The 26,730-nt window shown below is 41.1% G+C and overlaps 2 protein-coding genes across 3 annotated transcripts in view; one reads left to right on the top strand and one right to left on the bottom strand.

The window, feature by feature from the left end:
- The window catches only part of PAX6 (paired box 6), a 5,086-nt gene extending 1,802 nt beyond the window's left edge, over positions 1–3,284 (top strand). For both annotated transcript variants that reach the window (XM_010078620.1, XM_010078621.1), the window contains exons 5-6: positions 1,900–2,050; positions 2,865–3,284. In XM_010078620.1, the coding sequence (XP_010076922.1) occupies positions 1,900–2,050; positions 2,865–2,950 (237 nt within the window). In that variant the 3' untranslated portion in view covers positions 2,951–3,284. The remainder of the gene's footprint in view (positions 1–1,899; positions 2,051–2,864) is intronic.
- An 11,557-nt stretch (positions 3,285–14,841) lies between these two features.
- ELP4 (elongator acetyltransferase complex subunit 4) overlaps positions 14,842–26,730 on the bottom strand; it is a gene marked incomplete at its 5' end in the record, with an annotated part of 123,570 nt that continues 111,681 nt past the window's right edge. Inside the window, one exon of the mRNA XM_010078622.1 lies at positions 14,842–14,973. Coding sequence (XP_010076924.1) covers positions 14,842–14,973 — 132 coding nt within the window. The remainder of the gene's footprint in view (positions 14,974–26,730) is intronic.

A 26,730-nucleotide genomic window follows, 5' to 3' on the forward strand; every position in this document is an offset into this window, starting at 1 on the left:
GCGGGAGGGTTACAGACCCAAACCATGCTGCAGGGAAACCGGCACCAAAGGCTTCCCCGGTTTCTGAAAAGATGCCCTAAAGGGCACTGTAAGTCCTGGTGCTCTGACAAACCCTTTTCCTGGATTTTAAAAGAGAAGGTCCTCAAATCTACAAGGCAACAAATCTGGGATGAAAAAACCCATTATTGGAAAAAAACCCCCAAGCCTAACCCATGGTTAACCTATGGAACTCACTGGTGCAGTATTGTGGAAATTGCTGCCTGAATAAGCTGCTGGAGGGATCTGGCCTTCTCGGCATAGGTAACGTGGCGGCGGCGCATTAGGAACACCTGAGAGAGGGAGGGATGTGATTAGCATCAGTGGTTATGCCAGCTAAGCTAGAATTGCAAGAGCTGTCAATCCTCATGCCTGAAAGCATTAGCTGATCACCAGCTGGGTTAGGAAGAAATCTATTCCTTTGGGGTCTGTTTCTATAGACCTTTCAGATGCAAAATTCCTCCTTTTTTAATGGTGGGGTTGGCCTAGGAAGGTGCTGGCCAATTACGGGAGTTTTACAGCTTTGTCTGAGGCACGCAGCATTGACCACTGCTGGAGACAGGCGAGCAGATTACAGAGCCTGACTCCTTTGCTGCGGCAATTACTATGTTACTAATTGCTGAACCAAAATTAACCAAATAAAGTTAGAGTCTCGCAAGTCTGCAGAAAGAAATGATGTTGGCTAGGTCGCTCTTTCATGACGTTGGAGGCCAGCAGTGCTGTTCCTGGCAGCGGGCTGAGAGCAGAAGACAAAAGATCAAAAGGCTGATATGGGAGGGGACTCTTGGGAAAGCAGGAGGCCCCTGATTCACCACTGGGCACCTGGGAAGGACCTGGCACGCGTGAGCCACTCTAGAAAGTCCTGCCTATGTGGCCACAACAACACGATGGCCACGCGATGTCGGAATGGGAGATTTGGCAGCTGGACTGTCAGCATCTCCCTGTGGACGCGGGACACGTTGCTGGTTCTGCCGGAGCACAGCGCGTGTGCTTTGTGAGTGAGGCTGTTGGTATTTTTGGAGATGGCATGTGTCAGGGATGTGCAGACGGAGGAAACATGTGCAGACGTGTCGGGTCTCGTGCGCTCAGAGCGGGAATTACTCATCTTGCTTCCTGCTCCCCCTCTGCCTCCCCATGTCAGGGCTACACCAGTCTCCACTCCTCCAGCACCCTGGAGCAGGAGATGCCCCTGTTTGGTCCCTCCCTGGCACTGTGCCATCCCTCACTCCTTGCCCCCAGCTGCTCTCCCCTGGCAGATGGGGTTTTAGGGGTTGGAGTTTAAGTAAATGGAGATGACTGGTTTCCTGGGATGCTGCTGGCACGGGTTTGGGGTGACCGAAGCTCTGAACAGGGATCAACGTACACGTATGGTCACCCCAAACCCACACATCGACCTGCGTGCAGATGCGGGACCAAAGTATGTGTCTAAGTGGAGTAATTTTTCATTACACCCCAAAGAGCTCTTAGTTTCACCACCAAATGTAAGGTAAGATGCCAGCCCTGCTCTGTCTCTCTGTGGCTGCAAATGTCAGATGTCTTTCTTCTACATAAGCACAAACAGGGGCTTTGGCCCCTTGGCTTGGTTAGGTAACATCTTCATTAGCATCTAGATGTAGGGATCTGCTCACCACCTGTGTCTAAAAAGGCACTGGCGACCATCCACATCATTTCTATAGACCAAAAACTTCTGGAAAAGGCTGCTTGGTTTACCTCCTAAATAGGGTTTTACACCTAGGTCCCCAAATTTGAAACCAAAGCTCATTTTTCCTTGTGCACGCTGCTCCTGAGCACTGTCACAGAAGAGCGTAATGTGGTGTTTACCTCGGCTGACACTTAACTCTGTTTTGTCCTTTGCTCCCACAGCCCCCGGTACCCAGCCAGACCTCCTCCTACTCCTGCATGCTGCCTACCAGCCCATCGGTGAATGGCCGGAGCTATGATACATACACCCCTCCGCACATGCAGACACACATGAACAGCCAGCCGATGGGCACCTCTGGCACCACTTCCACAGGTGAGTGGCCCCGCGCTCCCCCCGCCTTTCTGCCAGAGCAGATTCCTTGCTCTGGGCATGTGGTTTTTTGCTGGGAGACGTCTCTCCCCATCACTGGTCGGGTTTAGTAGATGTCAAACTGGGCAGAAGACAAAAATACACAGCGTTTGTGGGCTGGAGCTGACAGCTGCTGCTGAGGGGGTAGAGGAAAGATGGCTGGTTAACAGAGGTGGGGTTTGAATACAGTGGAAAGCTCTCCAGTGAGGCCCCCAGCCTGCAAAATCTTCCCTGAGTAATTAAACTCTAAAGCAGTATTTATTTCAACGTTAGATTTCAACGGAGCTGCTCATACCGGTGATGTTAATTGTATGTGAAAGTGTTTGCAGGACTGAGCGTGTTTTTACTGTGTCTGTGACAGAGGCTATTTTTTGCTAAAGATTTGAAGTTATCAGAAAGGCAGGTAACCTGTAGAAATATTAACCTCTGCATAAGAAGGCAAAATAGGGTAAAAAGGGGTTAAGTGTCAGCATAAGAGGGAGCAGACATACTTTAAAAGAATAGAAATGTTCAGTGTATTTTGGGCTGAATTCCCAATTGATACATATGAGCCGAGGCTCTGGCATTTATCTCAAAGCGTGACAGTTTATTTATAACAACAAATCAGTGAGATGCACATAGGTTTTAAAAATATACCCCTGCACCTAATTCTGCAGGCTAGTAGATGGTGAGGCTGAATACTTACTGGAATACAAGCACAAACCTGTGAAACTGTAAAGCAAAAATTGTGCTATGTATAGAAAAACTAAAATATCCATTTCTCCCCCTCAATTTTCAGGTCTCATTTCCCCTGGAGTGTCAGTTCCAGTTCAAGTTCCTGGCAGTGAACCTGATATGTCTCAATACTGGCCAAGATTACAGTAAAACATGTGTTAATTCCGTAAATGACTATATGGACAACAGTTGGATGTTCAGCAGTATTTTATAAAGGAAGAATGGCTCTTAGAGTACTTCTGTACTGCAACTGTGCCCTATGCTGTAACACATGGAAAAGACTTTCACATGGACCTTTGTACACTGAAGGCATTATATCAGTTGGAACAAATCTTCATTTTGGTATCCAAACTTTTATTCATTTTGGTGTATTATTTGTAAATGGGCATTTGTATGTTATAATGAAAAAAAAAAAGAACAATGTAGACTGGATGGATGTTTGATCTGTGTTGGTCATGAAGTTGTTTAAAAAAAAAAAAGAAAAGAAAAAAAAAAAGAAGCCATGATCAACAAGCTTTGCCACGAATTTAAGAGTTTTATCAAGATATATCGAATACTTCTACCAATCTGTTCATAGATTATGGATTGATGTTCCAAGTTTGTATCATTCCATTGCATATAATTAAACCTGGAACAATACGCACTAGATTTATGTAAGAAAAATATCTGTTGGTATTTCCAAAGGTTGTTAACGGCTGAAGCTATGTGCAAACAAGGGTTAAGAGAGAACTTCGACGAAGAAAAGAGTTTGATAGATAAAAGGTAGATTGTGTCTTCGATATAATCCAATTTGTTTTATGTCGAAATGTAAGTATTTGTCTTCCCTAGAAATCTCCCAGAATGATTTCTATAATAAAGTTAATTTCATTTATATTTGACAAGAATATTCTATAGATGTTTTATACACATTTTCATGCATCATACGTTTCTTTTTGGTCGGCAAGAGTTAATTGTTCTTAGATATAGTTGTACTACTGTTCACAGTCCAATCATTTTTGTGCATCTAGAAGTCATTCCTAATCAATTAAAAGTGCTTGCAAGAGTTTTAAACTTAAGTGTTTTGAAGTTGTTCACAACTACATATCAAAATTAACCATTGTTGATTGTAAAAACCATGCCAAAGCCTTTGTATTTCCTTTATTATACTATTTTCTTTTTAACCTTATAGTGTGGTGTTGCAAATTTTGTTATTGTGTTAGGTTAATCTCATTAAGTTTTATTTTGAATTTATTTTCAGTTTTCAATAGGGAGGGATTCTTAAGAAATGTTTTTATAGACTTTCAGCACTTCCACCAGCCTGTAATTTGGGCTAACAAAAAGAAGATAGGTTCACGTATCTAATTGCAGCCGAGAGCAGGAGGAGGTTGTTTATTTAGCTTGGGTTTCTGGGGCTGCTCTAAATGAACTCCAGAATCCAGCAGAATTTCCAGCAGGGAGTTCGCATTGTGCCAGTCAGTGGTGGAGACGCGATGCACGCCCGTGTCTATCTGTTGTAATTATACATAAAGTACGTATAGACACATATCCACACAAATATGCATTCTTGACTTCTAAAAATTGTTTTTGTTAGGATGCTTAAAAAGGAAAAAAAAAAACCCAGCTGTGTTTTTTAACAGGCTCTTTGGGAGACTGAATACCATCCCTTTCTATTGCCACACAGCACAATCTTAGTGTAATTTTCCATTGAACTTGTAACCTGGTTAATACCTCAATGCGCTTTGTGTGAGGGTTGTTAGTGTGGGCGTGGGTGGAGAGCTGCATGTCAAGGAATAATGAGAGAAGACAAATCAACAGGCAACAACAATGCGAGCTGGGACTGGCTAGTGAAAGCTAAAGGCCTTTAGTCACTGGCAGGGAAATCTAAACATTCCCATATCGATGAAGCTGGCTCATTGTGGTGCAGTTGTTGCTCGCGATGCTGTGCTGAAAAAGGGATCTCATGATTAAAAAGCCAATGCACGGGGAGTTGTGAGTCAAAGCACAGGCGTCACAAGCAGCCTTTATGCAGCAAAGATACTATCTGGGCTGGTTATGTTTTCCTTTTGGCATATTTGTCACGGCAGATAACCCTTCACTGTAAACCTGGAGTAGCAGAGTTGTGGTGCTGAGATAGTCGCGATGCTGCAGACGAGATTAAATGCACGTAAACTCCGAATCCTGTAGGGACAAAGAGCAGCTTCGCTCAAAGCATGATGTGATAGTTAATAAAATCGAGAGCCTGAAGCAAACAAAAATGTGCAAACCCAGTAGACTAAAATCTTTCTTTTTAATTGATACTGGTCAGTTGTAAGTAAATTTGTTATATCAGCATTAAGTAGTTTTATACCTGGAATCCATCCATCCATGGGCAAATTTTAATGCAACATGGATTTTAGAAAAAAATTTATACATATTTTTATCAGACATGCAGACGCACATTATATATTTATAAGGTATGCATAGATTGAGTTAAACGCCACAATAGGCAGGTAATTATAGACAAATTGATTTACAATTAATTACAGGTACAAACCCAGCATCTATATAGCCACTTAGCATGTTTATACCTACTGATGTAGTTTGCTATCGCAATGCCAACTTCTGCTCAACCAGAAATGGAAATGCGCTTCCCACCCCTTCCTCCCTGGAGAGCTTTTGTGCCGTGGTTGCTGTTTCTGCAGGTGCTGATACGCGGGCAGAGGCAGCTCCCTGGAGCTCTTCCCTGCCCTTCCCAGGTTTTCCCAGCTGTGCAGCTCCACCGCCCACGGTCCAGCTGCTGGTGGCCTCCACCGACTCTTAACCAGCCCTCTCTGCTCCTTCAGAAGTCTTCTTCAGGGCGGTCAGTGCTGCAGGCTCTCTCAGCCCCGCACCTCTGCACTCCCAGCATCGCTATAAAGCCGTTGCGTGCGCGGATGAACCTCGAGCTTATTTTGGTGACAGGCTAGCTACGGCGGCGAGGAGACGTTTCTGGCTCACTGGCTTGTCATTGTGCCCTATGGAAGGAGGTCGGCGGGGAAAAGTCCCTGGCTGGCTGCACATTGGGAAGAAGTCAGGGCATTTGGTCCCCAGAGTGTTGCTTGCCTTGAAGAGCTGCTGCCGTGCGTGCCGGGGGCTCTGGAGGTTGCAGGCAGCCTTGCGCTGCCCGCCATCAAGAGCCCTTCCCCAGGGCAGGTTGGGGTGCGGGGCCAGGCTCCCATGCCACAGCACTGGTGCCGGCTCCCAGTTGCTTGCTGGGTGCCAGGCAAGGCCCTGGAGCAGCCCCAGCACCCACCTCGGAGCGATGCTGCAAACGGGCGAGGGGGTTGTGCGTGGCTGCGCAGGGACGTGCTGCCTCGCCAGACACTGCACAAGTGGGGAATGGAAATCTGTAACATGCTCTGAACAGCCTCTAACTCCCATTTTCATTCCCTTTCTTCTTCTCGAGCTGTATTACTTAGAAAGACTGAAATCTGCTGTAACGCGTTGCTAAGTGTAACGCAGCGATTTCCAAGGGTCTCCTCTTTTTGCAACTGAAATTAGTGGGAGTTTTGCTATTGATTTCAATAGGAATGAGCCATTTCTGTGCATTTGGTTAAAATGTATTTCATAATAACACCTTATACTTTATTTATAAGCCCCTCCTAAGGCATTTCACAAATTATAGTCATACAAGAATTGATGTGAGTGCTGTCTTAATAACACTGTATTTTGTATTTCAAATATTGTGTTCTAGATACAATATTTACATTTACAAGTGAAAAGGCTGCTAACCTAACAGTTATTGTTCCGAGCAGACAGATGACGAGCCATACATGCTGATGGTGAAGCAGACATGCGTGCGGTGACACACGTGTTGGAATTGCCTCGCACTGTGCAGATATTGGTTTTAATTGTTTTTTAAAGGTAAGCACGAGTCAGCCTGTGCCCCACTCCAGGAGGCACAAAGAGCTGCTTTCTCACCCAGGCTGTGACACAGAAAGGGGATTTCATCACTTCTTTTTAGCTAGGTTTTTATTTATAAAGTGAGCAAAATGCCCCTGTAGAGTGGTCTGCTTTAGGCAGCCTTACGTGGGATTTATCTTTGGGGGCAAATTACAGTTGCAAAGAACAACCTGGGACTGATAACACACATCACCTCCCCCAGGCTTTCCAGCCATTGGTAGTCCTATTTCACTCACTTTCCATGGCCAAAGGTGTCTGGCTTTTTTCGTTTTTGTTTTTAAATGTTTCTTTTTCCTGGTATTATTGAGTAAAATGTATTATCTCATTCTCTCTGGGTAATATGTGCAGGTTTAGAGTTATGCTAACGTTTAAATTTGTTCTGCATTTCCATGGTATAAACGGCACTAGGAAAACTGAAAATGTATCATTCTTTTTTCCTTTTTTTTTTTTTTTTATTTTGATTTGTTTCTGTTTGCTCTTGTCCTCAGCTTCAGCAGTTGAGCATCGCTCCATGTGCAGCTGATGAGGCTCTTCAGCTCTGGGAACGGTGTAGCATCTTCTCTTTAAATAACGCTTCTTTGACAAGACACCTGCTTGCTTAATGAGCTCCCGCAGCCCTGTTTCTAATCAAAAGTGTGATTGGCACCTACAAATACCCAAATACAATCCCCCCCCATTAGAAACAGGCATATGAATTACAGACGTGAGAGTAGAGCCTGTGATGGCTGTTTGGTCTTGTTCAGAGGGTGAGTATTTACATGTCTTGCTGAGGAGGGAGGGCAGCCGTGGGAGCGTGTCTCTGGCTGAAGCGTACAGGGACCCCTGAAGTCCCTGCCCTGCGTGGCGTGGTGGAGGCAGAAGAAGTGTTCCTCCTCTCTGGGTGGAATACAAAGCACGGAGCATTGCTGCCTTTGGATTACTTCTGGAGAATGATGTTAGGCAAGTCTCTCACATATGTTATCTGTTTGGGGAAAATAGCAGAGGATGGAGCAATCTGCGTGAGATGCATGGTAGTAAAGATAGCACAGGCTGGAGAGGAGCCAGGTTGGCAAGTTCCTTACTTTAGAACACATTTTAAATTAATTCCTCCCCTAGTATTCTCTGAGATGTAAAAGAAGAAAACCCCAGTGTATCAGCAGAGAGTCACTTAGGGCAGCTTACTTAGGATAGCTTATTATCCTAAGATAGTAAGACACTGAGGACAGTTTACTATCTTAAGAGCGTTTTCAACAGCAATTGCATGGAAGATGAAGGTGTTTTCACAGGGGCTGCAGAAACGAACCCTCAGAGGAATGAAACCATTTGATCAGTCCTTCAACACGTACAGCTGACATGTGACAGATTTCATGAACCCTCCAGCTGCCAGAATCCCCACTGTTTCTTTTGAAGGTGGCTTTTTATAGAAAGGTCCCCAAGAAACCCACTGTCCCTTGAATTTCACTGTGAACCTCTGATGACTATGTTTTAACACACAGAAAATTTCAGGGGATCCCGTACTGTTCCCTTCCTCCCCCTGGGTAACACCCCACCAGGTGAGGTGATGGTGATTTTGAAGGGGATGAAGGTGAAGATGCATGTCTGTCGCTGGTGGGCTGTGTGCCGGAGCTGCTCTGCCCCCACAAAGGACCGTGATACTGGTTGTGCTGGTCTGGGAGAGGTCCAGCATTTCTCAGGCGCTGGAGCCTGACCTCCTAAGTTGAACTGCAGCAGGGTGAGATGGTGAGCAGAGGTTTTGCGAGTGACCCAGGAGGATCCCTGTTACCTTCAGGTGCCTGACGGGAGCTGTAAGTCGCAGGAAATCCTCCAGCAGAGGCTGCAGCTGCCTCCAGGCACCTGACAGACCTCACGTACGCTCCAGCAGCTAAAATCGGTGAGGGCTGCGAAGTGCAGTTCTTCCTCTCCCAGGACATACGAGCTTTTCCAGCTGTACCAGAGGCGTTCATGGATTCACAGATAACCTTCAGGTCAGGCCTATGCCAACGGATTTTGAGAAGTTTATGAACAGTTATTCCATAGAAACTACATGTAGGGCACCATAAGCACTCTGAATTATACGGAATTGCATACAGCAGATAAACACCTTCAGGTTGTTACAATAATACGTTAATTTATCACAGGTGAAGAAAATGTATATTTGTCCCCGTAACTGTTAATGTTTTAACCTTTACATTTCTCTCTGCAAAGCTGGATTCATATTCAGAGTCTGCAGTCTGCAGCTTTGTGTTTCAAATACTGCAGGGGAGGGTTTATTTATTTTTCAAACTCTCTCTGTTGGATTGGATTAAATAAAAATCCAGTCATTTAAATTTTTTTTTTTTTTTGCTTTTGAAGAAGCAAGTTGTCCACTTTGATTTCTCTGAATTTAAGTCAGCACTGTTCCTTTGCAAAACATGCATTCAAACCCTTCGATTCTTACTCGAACTAAGCTTCTGTTGGGTCTGAGGATTTTCTGGGTTATGATCCAGTTGCTCTCCACGAACTGTTGTTGATTTACAATTGTTTGGGCAAGGACACATTTAAAACTTCACAGGTCCTTCCATAGGCAAGGACTGCAGAACGACCCCCTGTTCTCCTCCCTTGCACACACTCTTTTACCGTGTCTATCTGCTGTACTCACTGTCATGCATGAAACAATTGTGCCTACCTACCATACTGCGTGTGCTCCCATCCTCTTCCCTGGTGCTTTGTCGTGGAAAAGTTTTTATTTGCTTGTTTGAAGCCATTGTACTGATGGTACAGTTTGAAGCTCTGTATCTGTGACCTTTTGCTAGCTGGGAAGAACCCCTCAGTTTGGAGGTGGCTCCCGGGAAGGCTCCGTCTCCCACACGGACAGATTTGTTCCTCCACTGTCTCTAAGAGTGTCAAACTCCTCACTCAAGTCATCTTCCCAAATTGCTGAGCTATCCTGGACATGGGCTGGGAAGCACCATGAATGGAAGTTTCACCATGCTGGAGAATTCATCCAAATGCTTTCCTCTGCCTGCCTGTCACTCTCTGTCTGGTCTTGCCTGAGCTCAGCTTTATTCACTAGTTCAGCTTTTCCAAGCGCATGGCCATGCTGGTGGCAGAAGTTTCATTATACACAATGGATAGCAGATGTACATCTGCTGTCTGACCAGTTCATCTGCTGGATCCATGAAGATGTTGAATGTGCCCGGAAAGGAAATGGACCCCTTAAAACTTCCCTGGTCAGGAATCAAGTGCTGGAGCTGCAGTTTCCAGCTCTGGCTGCTAGCTGAAGGTGATGGGGCTAGAGCAGACATGAAGTCCTGCTAGAACGACCCCATTCCTATCGATTTAAAATAGGTCAGGAAGGCAAATTTTTTCTGCAGTGGCACAAGTCCCAGAGCAAAAATGATGCCCTGCACAAAACAGTCCTGGTCTATGAGTAGTAGCTCTGAGATACTTTGGTAATATAAATAAATAAACACCTGCTCAGAACTGCAGAAGTGTCTCACTCAAGCAACATATTTTAGACAAGTTCACAGCTTTTTCTCCACACAACAGGTCTTCCCAAAAGATTGGCACTGAAAACTGCTTGACTGAATTTCTAAACCCAAACTAGACCTCATTTCTAGTCTCCTGCAAGCCTAGCCTCATGAAATCTCAGCAAGAGCTTTCTTTACTGCAGTTTGCTCCAACCTGACTCCAAAATTGTAGCTGAAAGTGCACAGAAATTCGCCTGTTTCGAGACTTTTTAAGCGAACACCTCTGGTGCCGTAAATGCTGAGAGCATTCTGAGGGCATGAAAGTTCAGACTCAAACTCTGCCAGCACAGAGTGAAGACTTCTTTTTTTAATCTTGCTACATTTTGGATTTAACATTTACCTTCAACTCCAGAGGACATTAAAACATACTTTTTATAGAGGAATATGCAGCTGCAGTTCCTCTATATCTGCTAACTAACATTTTAAAAAAGATCCACTGGACCTAGTCCTACCAGCTTGCTCCTGGTCTAAATCATCACTGACTTCTCAGAAAGATTTTTTAGATTAAGCTCTGCAGTGGCGGGAAACCCATGTGCGAAAAAATAGAGAAAGCACAAAAGATGTCTTAATTTTGATATGAACAGAAGGTCTGCAAATCAGATCGATATGCCTAATAACTTTCAAAATTATTTAAAGGTGGAGTTTAAATAAGCAGCCAAGTTTTCAGCAGATGCTCCGGGATGCTTGATGCTCAGCACTTCTGAAAATCTGTCTGTCCTTTCAGATGCTGAAATACTGAGGTAGGCATCCACTATATTAATGAACCGTTTTTGGAAAAACACAAATGAGCCTAACATTTGCTTATATTAGACTAGGGAAAAAAAAGGTGGATTTTTTGTTTTCTTTTTTCTTTTTTTTTTTTTTCCCTCCATTCGAGTTGCTTTTTTTTTCTTAAGAGGAAGAGGATTCACTTTCATTCCTTTTCTACACAGGTACATTTATTATTGAATAAGCACCATCATGTGCTCAGTGTGATTAAAGAAAGAAATGTAGGCCTTGCACTCAGGTAGCTCACAAGAGAAAAGAAAAACCTCAAGAGATGTCATGGGGGAAAGTGTACTTGCCTCCACCACCTCTTAAAGGCATAAAAGCATCTTTCCCGTTTCTGTTGTGCTCTGTATTTACAGAAGACATTTCTCCAGCACAGGCAAAAGAAGAACATTTTATTGAATTTTAATATATGGGCCTGCAGAAATACTGGTTTAATATGTGTGTGTGTTTGTGTAACACTTGCACTGCGCACACATTTCTAAAGGGATGTGTTACAATCTTGTGGTTTCAGAAAAACTTGATTAATAGCTCACTTTCCAATATTGGCATAGTAAAGGATTTTTGTAAGTTAGGCTTTTGCATTTTTCCAAAAGCTGTGTTTGGAACAACATCACTATTTTATATTAAAATTAAAGATGAAACCAGTGGCATACTACCATAGATATCAAATCTGAAGTAGCTGAATGCCCATTTTCAGGTGCTTGTAGCTACTGTTACAGAAAATTGAATTCAGCTGCATCCTTGAAATTGGTTTTGAAATTTCTTTACAAACATAGAAAAAGACTTTATCATAATATTCTTCTCATGTTCCAAATACTTATATTTTGAAAACCTCAACATAACAGAAATCATATAAAGAATTCTTATTTGACACATTAAAGACACAACGTTTTAAATTTCATTACTGCTTTCTTGACTGTGTGTCACAATTTTGTAAAGATCAGGTTCCCGTGCTGAATTGGGAACGTCTTCGCTGGGATGAATCATTTGTTTCCCAGCTGAGCATGGTGGTTTCAGTTTATAGCCTGCTAAAAAGTAGGGAGTTCTGCTTAAAAAATTGCAACAAACAAAAAAACCCCCCACACTGCGATTTCTGTGGAAGAACCTCTAAGCACAAGTAGGGATCGCGCTCGTCTTGCAGAGGCTTTTCCATCCAAGCCGAGGGGGGTCTGCAGGTGCAAAAGGAAGTTGGTAGCACATGGCAACAGCCAGTCAAATGAGGCTGCGCCCATTCTTCGATTACCGAGCTGCACCCCTTTGTTAAATATTTGTCTTCAAATCAAGAGAAGAAAGAACTGAAGGGTGTCTTGTACACAGGTGCCTGACAGTCACAGAGTGGTTATGGGGAAAATTCACAGCAAATCACCATGCAAACACTTCTGCTGCTTCCCAAGTCAAAATTGCTTTTGGTGCAATAAATGAAATGCCCACTATATCTACTATAGACCTACATACTATCAGGTAGCATGTACACAGCATTATTTTACTTATCAGTTTACTGGATAAGCCAAGTCACTGTCATCTGTTGTTGTAACTGATATGGTATTTTGGAAGAAAAGATGAGAAATTTTGCTCCATGTTTTTGCCTTAGGTGAACAACACTGTACATGTGTATACTCTAACACTTATTTTACAAAGCATGTTTAGTGACTCAGAAAAAAAATTAATCCAGACTTGCAGGAGTTCCCTTTATTATTGAAAATATTTGCAGCTTTAATATTAACCTACCTTAGTTTTTGAAATTGAAGTCTTACAGATGCATGGGACACACATATATACACACAGACATGGAATACACGTGTTACTTGCAAACAATTTTCAGTTAATACGTTAACTAGAAATTGACTGTGACTTTCATGATATTTTCTGCCCTGTCTGTTGAGCCAATGACCTATTTAAGTACATTGGCAACAATGTGTATGTCTTGTGACTTTATATTTCACAAAGAAATACTGTGTTTTGTGTTATTTACATTAAAAAGACTTAACATGTAAAACTTCACCTTTGTTAAAAATCACTTTATCCTAAGTAATTAAATTATTTCATGCTTTCAAAAGGCACAATTAAGTATCTAATGAGAACTTCCATTCAATGTTGCACATAATACAAAAAGGGAAAAAATGTTTGAGACATCATTGATAATACTTTAAATATATTGGCATAGGAAAGTAGATGTCTTTTTGCTTTATTAAACTGACAGTTCCGTTCTGAAACTTTATTTTGAAAAGATTTAAAAAGGATTTGTGTCTTTAGAAATAAAAAATATAACAGGCATATCTAAAAAATATAGAAGAGAAAACCTGATTGTTACTACTAATGAAATAGCTGATGACAAAATAGTAGTCTTTTTGATTTTGATCACAAAAAATAAACTGGTAGTGACAGGATATGATGGATAGATTTGACATCCTGGCAAATCACTGTCATTGATTCAATTATTCTAATTCAGAATAAAAGCTGTATACAGTATGTGTTTATGCTACAGTGGAGTTTTTTAAGTGATTGACATTCATCATATTAGTTAGACAGTTTTAAAAGCTATGTCTTTGTTTTACACAGCATTGTCAAGAAAAAATAAAGTAGAACCTGGATTGCAGGAAAAAAAAACCCAAACCACTTAACCAGCTCCTGGTTCCAAACCCATCAAAATAAGTTACCATTATTGCATCCTATTAACACATTCTTTGAAGAGTCAATTTCACTCCAGCCATGTAGTATACTATTATAAAGACTAACTTTTGAAACTGTAATGCAATCTTACAGCTGGGTGGCTTGGAAATTCTGCGGAGAAGACGATATTACCTTTCAAAATGGAAGTCAGCCTCAGAAGAAAGAATGCAAACCACTTGAATTTACAGGTCAGCTTTGCTTTACCCTTCTTTTGTTTGATGAGATATACACAGAGATACATACAAAATAGTCAGAAGTTCACAGATTGTGTATCTAAGGGTACAGAAGCCTGATTTGGTTGTATATTCTGCCCTGCTTTAGACCAGCATGCTGTGATACCCTTCCCCGAGCTCAAATGCACTCTTCTGGTTTTCTAGCATTAATGTAGCTGTCGGTTTGAATTTCAATCTTGAATTATGTCTGTTGACATAATTTCATAGTGCTGACTTCAATTGTTTAGGATTACTGTTTTGAACTACATAAGGAAATAAATTCTTTTCTCTATGGTTAGTAAATTCCACTCAAGTGCATTTTAATGCATGTAGTAAGCCATAAGACAAAGTAATTATCTATATTTTGATTCAATAAACAACCATTCTTAATTACTGGTATATTAGAACAAAAACTATCCTATATTTTTAAAATTTATTATTACACATTTAATAAGCCAATGTAAATATTTCCTGAAATTTAAGAATAGTATCTCAATTACAAAAATTAATGTTTTTAAAACCATAACTGTGTAGTTTGCTTTCGGAATAATGTGACAATGAATTGCTTAGTTTCATTCCCTTATTTCAATAAACCATCCAGCTTAATATATTATTCATAAAAATATTAAATGTAAGTATATAAAAATTCAATTGTGAAAAAAATCCCTTTATTTTTATTGTAAAAAAAATCTATAAATGAAAGGGTAATTTTCATATTTTAAGGAAAGGAACAAAATACTGTATGTTTCCAATGGAGCAGAACAATGGCAGGTCCCAACATAACAGAAGCTTTAACAAAAAGCAAAATCCAAACAAGCCCAAAATTGGTGCAAAGAAACCATAATGAAAAAAAAAAAGAAGAAGAAAGAAGGCACCATATGATAACATGTATTTTTAAAGACTGCTGGGTCAAATCATTAAGAAAAATATTTATATAAGTCATTAACACTCATAATTAGAGTGTCATATAAATCTGAGTGAAACTGCTAAGTAGAAATCACTAGAAGTCCAGGTGCTTCTTGCCGATGGCCATAGCACCACATCCTGAGCTCAGCAGTTTGGCGGATTCTGCCAGATCCTGTTTGCTCGCGCGGCTCACTGTGTCTGACAAGTCTGGAGGCAAATGCAGTCGCTGTGGCAGGAGATTTTCAGGAGGGAGAGGCAGAGAGATGGGGAGAGAGAGAGAAGAAAGAGAGAGAGGAGAAAACAGAGAGGGGAAAAAAAAAAGAATAATTGCAGTAGAATTTATTTTCCATAGCATATTTCAAAATGCAGTCTTTTTCCAGACTGAGCATTGTTTACTCACACAAATAAAACACTTCCCAGACACTCTTTTAGGCTGACCTGGAAACAGTTTTGCATATTTTCAATATCTCGAATTATGTAAACTGGAATTTATTTGTTCCTCATGAAAATTTTCTAAACAAAATCTAAATTTGCTTGAGCTATTTAATTATATCCATGGACATTTTTCCTTTAAAAACAAGTGTCCTTCCTGTATGTCAACCCCTACATGAAATCCTTTGATTTCTATGGCATTACAATATAAGTACAGTTTTATTTCAAACACAAATACTTTGTGGCAGAGTCTGAGAAGAAATGATGTGATGGTCAAGAGATGGAGAGTGCTCACCCCAGTTGCAGCGTTATTCTGCTAGAGTGTTTCTTCACATTCTACAGCCATTTTTAAATAAAAACAAGTAGTGACAATAGCTGCATTTGTGCAAGGCAACGATATATGCTAGTCAAACCTTGCCATCCCTTTGTGAGCTGCAGGAACATTACACCCATTTTACAGATGAGGAAACTGAGACACAGGTTACACAGTTGTCCCCAGGCACACAGTCCTTGCATAATAAACCTTTTTTTTTTTTCAACTATAACAAAAATATTACAACTCTCCCTCTGAAGATTCTTTTACACTGGAGATATATAAAAGACATGACATTACCGCTTAGCTTTTGTAAAGTAAGGTGAAAACTAACGAAAAACCGAGGCTCACTTTTGGACAGAGTGAGGTACTGAAAGGCAGCCAGATGAGACAGTTAAGCACCTTATACAGGGTGCAATAATTTATGAAACTGGTATAATGGAAGGAGCATATTTCTTGAAAGATTTAGTAGGCAGAGGCTAAACTGTGTGGCTCTTCTTTTAAAATGCACATGCTTCTGAAGGGAACAGGATAACTGTTAACGGCTGCAAAACTATAAAAGGAGGCTGTGTGGATGCTCCTTATTCTCTACTTTTGCTGGTTTTGCTTTTATCACAACATGTAAATACAGCTGCCTTTCATTCGATACCTTTGCAACTTTTGTAGGATCCTTTATTCATGCAGATAAGAATTCAACAAAAAAGCCCAAGAGCTATCCATATTTACAGTGGGCTGACTGTCCAGCTCATTGCTGGCTTTGAGGTTGTGCAGTTAGACATAACTGGAGAGGTGCTCCAAAGTGTGTCCTGCCACTGTCCGCTCTGGTGGTGGGCAGAGCAGGGAGAACAATGTGCGCTGGCTTGTCTTCTCTGAGGGAATGAAATGCATAAAGCAACACATATGGAGTAGGAAAGCCTGTGCCAAGGTGAGGTGACACACCTCAGTGTTGAAACAGAAGAAACGTGTGCATTCATTTCTAGCACTTTGCCTATGTAGCACGTAGGAAATCTTACAATTTATGTATCAAAAACCACCCTGTACACACCATTCAGTAACTATGCAGCTCCTCTTACATTTCACTGTATTAAAATAAATGCTGTGGTATGGTATCCCTCACCTTCAGTTCTTCCCTTATTCCTAAGAAGGTTAAGCATGTCTGCGAATGTGAACCACGGTCATGATGCTTAATTTCTACATCAACACAATATAAACTAGGGCATGTGCCTATCTTGTTTGTCTGCTGAGAAAAATGATTGCTAGGAAAGAGCCAATGTACAACTTGGACTGTAGAGGCGGGCTGTAACCATTGGAAAATGAAGGATCAGGAAAAGCTGGGAAGTGCAGGGGAGCATTCAGAAGATCTTTCAGTCACATTTTCTTTCCAAGAAGGTGTACAGTACTCTGCTAGCAGGCTACAGGGTGTCTGGTATGTGGGAGGAGAGACACAAGTGAATCCAACCTTCTCCCACCCACGGTTAGCACCTCTCTGCCCTCACCGGGGAGTGGGAGAGGCGGCTTCCTCCAGGGGAAATGTAGTCCCGCTGTCTTCCTCCTGCAGTTACTGAGCCTTTCACCAAGTCTGCCAAATGGATTCAGAGCAAGGGGATGAAGAGCAAAAAGAACTGAGACTCAGCAAACTTGTCTTATGCAGGAACTAACCAATATCACAGACAGGGAACAACGGTAAACCCTGCCACACTGGCCTGGCCTTAGAGCCGTGGTCAAAAGGAAAAAAACCTTTGATACTCACACAGCCTCTTAGTCAACACTGTGTTTGCTTGTTAATAGATATCATAAACAGGAAACAGATAGAAGAATATTTATAAATTTGCAAAGACTCAGAGAGGAAAAGTAAAATTTAAAGATTCTCAGACTGGCTGGTGGCACTGACTTAGGCTTTTGCAGATACATTTGTTATGATAACAGTGTTTCATTATACATGCATATACCCTTCTTCCCCCATCTGATTCAGTGAAGAGGATGCATGCTGCTCACTTGGTGACTGGCTATTCAGTATTTTGTTTTCTTGTCACTGTTTACTCTGAACTTTTCTGACATATTTATTGTACACTATTCAAACCTTGTTCTGAAGACAGAATGGTTTTTCAATAGCACACGTCAGTATACAGCACTTGAATGCTTCACAAATATCAACTGTGTTATTTTCCTAATATTCTCGTGAGATAAGGCAGCAAAGTTACCTCCATTTTACGTATAGGGAATTGAGGCACACAAAACACACGACAAAAGGTATCTACTAATTTCAGAAACACCATCTGAGGCATTTAGGACTTGCTTTTCCAGAATGTTTAGTGCAGTACAGCATTTTACATGATCAAATGCTAACTTCATTGTAGCTCTGAGCGCTTAGTATTTCTTCAGGAACCTCAAGTCTGGCACTTGGAAAGTGAGGGACACAAAACAAGAGTACAGAAACAAAAATGCTGGGTTGAAACAACATGATCATACAGAAGCTCAGCGGTACAGGCAGAGACACATCACACCTTCCAAGATATCCCTCCATCGTCTTAATTATGAGACCATCCCTCCTGCAATCCTTCCCCTCTCTACAATCCCAATTTTTAAACGTTACAGCAAATTGCTGGTTCTCCAAGAAGCATATTTCACTGCATATGCCACATTCATCCTCGGATCAGATGTGTCCTGAACAATAAACAACACTAGGGTCCTCTGAAAACAACTGAATATTATCCTGCCATTAAGATCTGAACCATAGCACACATAAAAGCCTGATTCAGGATAAAGCCTGAACAGGCATTTCAAAATATAATTTCTTACATTTTCTGTGTGCAGCTTAAAAACACAAACAGGACTGCAAATATTAATCCTATTAAATATTTTAACAACATTAAAAGAAATTCTAAACTTGAAACCACACACAAACTGGAAACTCATCACATGGTGTTTCACGGACATCCACAGGTTAAACAACAGGCCTTTATTTTTGGCACCAGTAGGGACACTGCAGTCACTTGAGCTACTGCGGTAAGTGATAGCATGAATAGGCTGTGATCCTTTTTGAACACCAGCACTGCAGAACGATGATCAGATGTTTTCACAGGTATTCGCTGACCACAGAGAAACAGTCACATTTAAAGTCCCAGTTTAGGACAAAATGTTTTCTGGTGGACAGACTCCTCTGCTATTTCTGCGGCTGTGACCTCCATCCCTCTCAACCTTTCTGATAATCTTTCTTATCAGTCTGCCCCTGCCCTTCTTCTCTGCCCCCAGTGTGGGCTCACCTCCTGGTCCGAAAAGCAGGTACATCCCTGGCAAAGGGTCAAGATGACTATGCAGTACTGAGTGTGCCTGGGCCAAAGTGAGGCGGATTCTGACAAGAGAGCAAAAACTCACCCCTGGCATAAATGCTAGATACAAAATTGCATTTTTCCTTTTTTTTTTTTTTTTTAATTGAAGGTTTTAACTAAAACATTCCAGTGTGTGGATAAACACAAAACTTCCTCTAGCCCACAGCAAGCTGCCAGGCAACAATATTTTAAGGCAAAATGGTCATAGTCTGGCAAAAGTAAATATGCAAGTGAAAATAGGATCCTATAATTGCCCTCCTTGTGAACATTTCTTAAAGCCTGTACCAAAGAAAGGTAAAGTTTGACAGTTTAAAACCTATGGAATGCTGGAGTAAACTTCCTTTGTGCAAAGTTAATTGTGTATCTGTATTATAGGGTGTTTAATTACACAATCCCACACTATTTTCACCTATACAGGCTGTCAGAAAGGTTTAAACTTAGGATCTTCAGAATCAGACTATAAGCTTCATTCACCCGGTTAAGAAGTAACTGGCTATGGAAGAAGGCTCTTATTGTATCAGGCAAAGCCAGGGAAGGGGCATGATGTGAGTGCTGGTGCTTGCTGCCTGCTCTGTTTCGGGCAGGTCCCAAAGGCTTTGTGGTGATAGGAACAATTACACTGAACCCAGCTAAGCACACAGCTTTAGGGCATACCTTAGGAAAGGAAAACAGTTCAGACAAAACTTATTACATACTTTGTCTCTGCTCCTCCCCCTGCCTGAAGAAATCTCCTAATTACTTTATTTGTTCTCAATGGGGAAAAAACAAAAAAAGCTGAAGTGGAAAATAAGAATATGTAAAATGACAGGCCAGAAGAGACACTGAGCAATCAATTAGTCCAGTTCCAGCACTGAGGACTAATCACAGAACTGATGGTTTTCTGACACTGGTCTGCCTTGTAAGACTGGGACGTAAAGATTCAAAGATTCAAGCCACAGCTATTGTAGAAACTTTAATCAGGCTGGCACATTTGGTTGAGGTGCAATTTTGGTTTTTTAGACCAACAAAATCCCTACTAGACAAAAATACGAGCAAGTGCTTTTGCCCGTGGAGCTCATTGTATCAAGGGAATTGTTTTACAGATTTATTATAAAGAACAGACTTTCCAATGTAAGACTTTTTTTTTCTCTTCAGTATTAAGAGGATTAACCAGCACTTTTCCTAACACCCTCTCCTGATGTTGGCTATACCTTGGTTACAAAATGCACAGAAACAGTATGTAGGCTTTAACTGACTACAAAAGGGGTTGAAAATAAAGTAAAAATCATATAACTGAATCTAAGTAACCAATGACAGGTTAGACGAAGAGCTAGCTACTAGACATAATGTTAAAGAACTGATTACTAGACAACTATACACACATGCTATACATATTCTTCTAAGGAATCTATTGGCACCACATTGTGGAAGCAACTAGTGAAGTCCAGTACTACATTTATAAACAGTATAAGCAGTATAAACAACAATCACTTCACAAAATCACTTTTCAGATTTGAGGAAATGTGTGTCTGTACAGATTGTTTTTACACTGGCTAAAATACTCAGAAATAATTGAGGTGGAAGACATTCTAGAATCAGCAAAATTTCATAGAATTAATTGAAGGCTACTAAAATCACATATTCTGTAAAATGCTTTAAGCAATCAAAAGTATAAACATGTTTAGCAACAATATTATAAGCAGAGATATATATACTGGCAAAAATCTAAACCCAAAGTAATTCTTCATGTTACTCCAAAATCATTATTATGTGTTTAGCAAACAAAAAAAGTAATAACACGAATGATAAAACCCCACTGAATCTCATAAAAAAAGAGGTGGGAGTTCAGGTGGGAGTTCCATGTTACTCCAAAATCATTATTATATGTTTAGCAAACAAAAAAAGTAATAACATGAATGATAAAAACCCACTGAATCTCATAAAAAAGAGGTGGGAGTTCAGGTGGGAGTTCATTCTTAACTGGATATATATTAAAATAATTCCACTGAAGTTAACCTGTGACTCTGCTAACGGTTACATGGAGCTCTGAGTCCAACTTCCAAAAATTAAACTAAAAAAAAAAAAATTTGCAATTCCACTTATTTAGATCTTTGACCAAAAAAATTGCTTACTAGTCTATTATGGCTGCAGTTCTGCCTTGGGGCAGGGAGATCGGGGTTAATGACCTCTCTAGATCCCTTCTAGTTCCATTTGCTACAACGCCATGAAGACTGAAGTCACCAAAGCCAAAGGGATTTGGTTTAGGGAGAAGAGGGGGTGGGGAGAAGAATTTTAGGAATGCTGGGAAAATGAAAGATGCAGACTCCTAGTTGGGGAGCTTTATATCCTACTTATTTCTCTTTGAAGCAGAACTCTTGCCATTCCATAAAGCCCACATAAGAGAGAACAGAACAGGCAGTGGTACAGAGGCTGAGGTTCCTTTTACTGTTTCTTTTTATGCTTCTGACGCCTGTAATGCATCCCTTGCATTATGTTTTCCCTTTTACATCTTTTTGTTATTATCTAATTTATAATTACTACAAATTATTTCTGTTGTCACAGTACCTAAGAAAAGACTTCAGCATTTTTGTAGGTATCGTGAAAAAGGTGGGTTTTAAGGAGAAATCTGCAGTAGGTTAGTAAAGCAGCTGTATAAAACCTCCTTGAGTGAAGAACTCCTCATTTCTTGCTTGAAAATTTTTGAACTGTCAATTGATTGTCACCATTACCTGCCTGGAAATACATTTATTGATAATAAATACGATCTCACAGGCAGGCTGGGGAAAAGGACATGGAGGCTTTTGGAAATGAAAAGAAGCAACTTACATCTTAAGAAAAGAGGGAGCCGGGGGAGGGATCCAAATTACCCCACAGCCACTGACATGTCTCTTTATCTCTGTAGCGAAGACTGTCCCAAAGAGGAGGCTTTAGCTGCCAGTGCTGAGGGCCAGCTGTGACACCGGCCAGCTGTGCACCCCCAGGCTGGCTGCCAGGTGAGAAAGAGCTGTGCAAGAAGGAGCTGGCCAAGCCCTGCCAGGTGCTCCCCACTTTGCCAGGGAGCTGCCCTCTGCGTGGGTCCTGGCCATTCTCCTGCACTGCTGGTGCACCAGCGCCTGACCACAGAGCTTGCTGATCCAGGTACCATCCTCTCCTGCTGTCCTGACTTCTCAGCTGGAGAGTGGACCTTCCTCACAACTATGGATCTGGCTGGCACCAGGACTGGTGGCTGACCCTGGCTACCTTCACCAAACCTGCTCTGCTCATCTTAATTTGGGCAGGGGGGAGGGATTGAATAGTGGTGGCTGAGCCCAGCAGGGACACTGGCTATACCTTCAATGCAATAGCAATACATGGCACTGCCTCCCTGCAGTGCCCCGAGTCACAGCTTCCAGGCCATTGCAATGTGTCTGTTCACACGGTGAAAGGTCCTGAACGAACAGGTTTACTTGATGTCCCCACAAGTCCCATCTTGCATTTCTAACTGAGGGAGCTGCCAAATGATTACAAAGTCCTTCAGCGATACACATTTCAGGAGCATCTTAGCTTGCCAGTCAGTGACTTTACTGCTTTCTTAATAGGTCATCATCAAGCACAGCAACTAACTTGTCTTCTTGGTAAAAACAACTTACTACGTTTGGGCTTAATATAAACACAAAGATGTGCAGGTAAGAAATGCTTCTAGAGAGAAGAGTTTGTTCAATTATTTGACATGGAGGTGATGGTAAGTTTTGGCCTTTTCCCTTGCCAGGTTTGCCAATTGAGAGATACCAGATATGTATTATGATGAAATTAATTACATTTTACATGATATGTAATCTACTGGAGTGACATATTGCTTATGTTGACATCACTTTGTAACCACTCACACACAAATATGACAATACCACTATGAAAAGATATAAAATTCTCATTAATGCCACAAAACCTAAAAATACTTCTGAGTTAATGTAAGTTCACTTCTCAATGGCAAAACAGTAAGCCCTTTACCACTGAGGACATTATAAGCTCTCACAGCAAGGACTAGAAAAGTCATTCCAACTGGCCTGGACCTGTGTCAGACAGAAATCACACGACAGTCCTGAACTTTGGTTACGACTAGTGTCCCACAATCTGTAATATTTATCTTGTGGAGAGAATGGTGCCAAACTATCCTCCCATGTATTTAGGTCCTAGCAAAATACTTTTAAACTATTTTACTATGAATCTCTTACATTCCTATTCACACTACAATTTTCTTGGTATTTTAACAAATTCAGGAGACAAATCAGTTGGTAACTATTCTTCTGCATTAACAGACACAAACTCAGTTTCTTCTTGTTCTGCTATAGTCACAGATGCTACATTACCATTTTTAAATCACAGCAACGGATACATTTTCTAAACTCATTATAAAGACAAAAGGCTTGACTTTTAAAAAGAGTATTCTAGAATTTTCTCCTTTTCAGGTAACTGTGATTGACTTATAACTAATCACAACTACATCAGCCCATGTTAAAATAAGCACATCTACCATATGCATTTCCTATTTCTTTTTTTTAAGTTGAAGCATAATCTGAGCCGTCAAAATTAATTATTGTTAACATCAGATGTTGAGAGAAGGCTTCCACTAAGAATAGCTGATAAATACACTTCTACCTACATATCCCTGTCTGTCTGCTAAAGGACAGATTGCTAATATGAAAATAAGTTTTATATATATAGCTAATAGTACTTAAAATACTTGAACACAATTCTAAAACTCCTAGTTTCCATCACTTAACGGAATGTAAAATAAAACTAGCATAATTCTCACTTTCACCTCATTTGCAGGACAGTGATGTTTTGTTGTGGTATTTGAACAGTGACTTTAAAGGCACCTGTCAAAATTAAGAACCATTGACAAACCCACTTCCCTTTTTGATAGATTTTGTAAAAGCCGTTTTATGTTTCAGAGCGCTGAATCTTAATGTGTGCCTCATCAGTGCAGCTTTCCAGTGTATCTGCTTTACAGAAGTGATATGATAACATCCAAGGGAATTCAACTCAAACTGTGCTGATTCGTTTGGATTTGCCACATGGTACTGGTTCTGTTCTCTGACCACAAAACTATGCAAAGTACTTACAATCTGAATTCCTGTGTCTGAATTTTAAACTCAGTTTACTTAAACACCGGCTGTCGCAAAGCGAAAATTTTTCAGGGATCATTTGTACCAATAACATTCTATGCTGTCCGTGTTTGTGTAAAATGAATCCCTAGGGGATTTCAGATGGCTGAAGAAGTTCCAGTCACATGTAAGCAGAGACAGGTGGGTTTTCGCATCTGCAGTATTAGTCACTACTTTTCAGCGTCAGAAAAGGAAACAACAGCCAATTGTCTGAACAAACTCTTTAATTCCAAAGAAAAACTCCAAGATGTGTACATGTGAAGGGATAAAAGGGAACGAGAAAAATATCAGGAAGATTTACCTTCTCTGACACTTGAGAATGCCAAATGTTTTGCACCACAGAGTGCTCTGAATCACACCTACAAGTAACAGCCCTACTTCATATTACAGCTGTAGTCTCTGCATAAAGAAGCAGCTCCCCTGTTATAAAGGGGGCTGGATTAACCAGTGATGGTTATAGACTATCAAGGGACTACAGCTGTTCAGCTGCTCATCTGATCCAAAATTCAGAGAAATACATGGTAACTTTACAACCAGAACTGTACTAAATGTTTACATAGCATACTATCGCAATACTGATCCAGCTCTTATCAAGCACATATTGAAAGACCGTCTCTGTCCTGAACAGTTTACAGTCTGAATACACAAAGTGGGTAAAAAGGAAGAAGTGAAAGATAAGATATCCAGGAAGAATGAAAAATGTCATGATATATAAACATTGGATTAATGTGAAACCTTTTTCCCCCTTCTAACTGAAAAAATGTTCTAAGAGTACTCTGCATAGAAAGGCAGGTGGAAGAGAATAGGGAAGAAATTAAAGTGACAAAGGGCTGATGAGAAGGGAGTGAAGACAGGGAAAGGTGCAGGGCAGGAAGAGATATATTACCTAGGTGCGTTATAGTTGAGATTAGAATATGCTGTCTAGAAGCTGAAGGGAAATATTGTTCTAAATTCAAACAGCAGTTCATGAGTCTAAACATATCATCAACATCCAAAGCAGGCAGACTAACATTGCTCCTGTAGATCTCTTCTTTTTGCTGAATTTCTCCTCCCTGGGCTTATGTAAGAGGAGTGTGGGACCCGTGATGCAAGTCTGAGTAATTCCAGGGCTCTCAGGATAGTCCGGATGGATGCTAATGTTAATGTCACATTCTCTTCCCTGACGGATTCATTCAACCTAATTGCAGCTGTCTACAAGTCAGCCATTCAGTCTAACCTATATTATATACTCAGGATGAGATGAATCATCCTTGCAAGTGCTGGCCCATCTCCGCTGATTATTCAGGAAACCTGGATGACTAGCTTGTCTTAGCTTGGAGAGTAAAAGGTCAAGGAGAGGAATTCAGTCCTATAACTATATGAAGCTTCTCATTGAGTCAGTGCCTCCGTTATATCTCCTCTTTTTTTGAATGACATTGCAACATGCCATGAAGCACAGATTTCATATCAAACCACAGATGGCTCACTGGAAACGTTTCAGAGTTGCTGGCGATGCCTGCACTGCTCTACAGCGACTTGGGTCTCTCTATTGGGAAGCTTGAGGAGTGTTCAAGACACCATGTGTACAAACAAAAGCGATGTAAGTGAGGAGGGAGAAAGCATTCAGAGACAGAAGCATCTGTTCTAGGAGGTCCAACATATTGCAGTGTTACTGTCACCCTCTAAAATTTCAGCTAAGTTGGAAAACTAACCAAATATTTGAGTTTACATCCAAAGCTATCTGCCCAACTGCACTGTTATTTATCAAGCTTCTGTCTTAGTTTAAATATTTAGTTTCATTTCAGAAAACTCATTAAGAAAGGTCATGCTCCAAGACAGGTAACTGGCACTGGCAAGTCTCCGTTACAAGTGCATTTCAACACCTGATTTTCCAACTCAAAAGGACAGATAACAGAAATGCAAACAGTCTTCTGAATTGAACAGTTCTGCCACCTATTGCTAAAATACACATTGCCTACAAACTTCCATTGATTTCAAGTATCTGGTTTCTACAGATCCCATGAAAATTAGAGTTTAATAATGTGTTTTCCTAAGAAGAAGAGGAAAAAACAAGAGCTGCTCTGAGAGTCCGGACCAGCCCAGCGGTGAGCTGCCCACTATGCTTATTTCCTCCTATACATCGTTTCAGAAGTTGTGTGTACAAACACAATATCTAACTATACATGCACATGTACACATTACTTATGACTGCATAAGAATTACTGATAATGGCCAACGTGTCTACCTCCAGAATCTCTCCAACGCACGCAGCGCTGCTCTGGAGAGCACCGAGACAGCGTGAGCTGTATTGCTTTACCTTTGACCACACAATGCAAACCACCCATACAGTATGTCCCTGAACGCCTCTGTTTCAAGAGACCAGTGTCACAGGTTTGGCAAGTTGCTGGTTACGAAGGAGTGTGTAGGGGGGCAAAATGTAAATGTTAGCTGGGGGGGGTATTGTTGATGGGAGTAGCCTTATGCTCAGTAGTCTATTTACTTTTTTTAGGTCAGCTAGAATTAGAAAATTTCCATTGCTAGGCAGCCCAGCACATCTGTGAAGCATTTCTGGGCGTTCAGACCTGAAGCACGTGCTGCCCAAAGGGAAGATTCACTACCCCGTGTTACACTGCCCGCCAGTCCCTCCCCCTGATGGCACAAGGGCTTTGGCAACAGGCAAGTGCCTTAACTTCGTGCAGAAACATATTACATGACCAGAACACAACAATTAGCACATTTGTAAAGCTTCAGGGATAGGAACAATTTAATAGCTTTTTGAAGCAGACTAATTTTCTGGAGCTTTTAGT

The sequence above is a fragment of the Pterocles gutturalis genome, unplaced genomic scaffold (assembly GCF_000699245.1).
Source record: "Pterocles gutturalis isolate BGI_N339 unplaced genomic scaffold, ASM69924v1 scaffold8163, whole genome shotgun sequence".
NCBI classification, from domain to species: Eukaryota; Metazoa; Chordata; class Aves; order Pterocliformes; family Pteroclidae; genus Pterocles; species Pterocles gutturalis.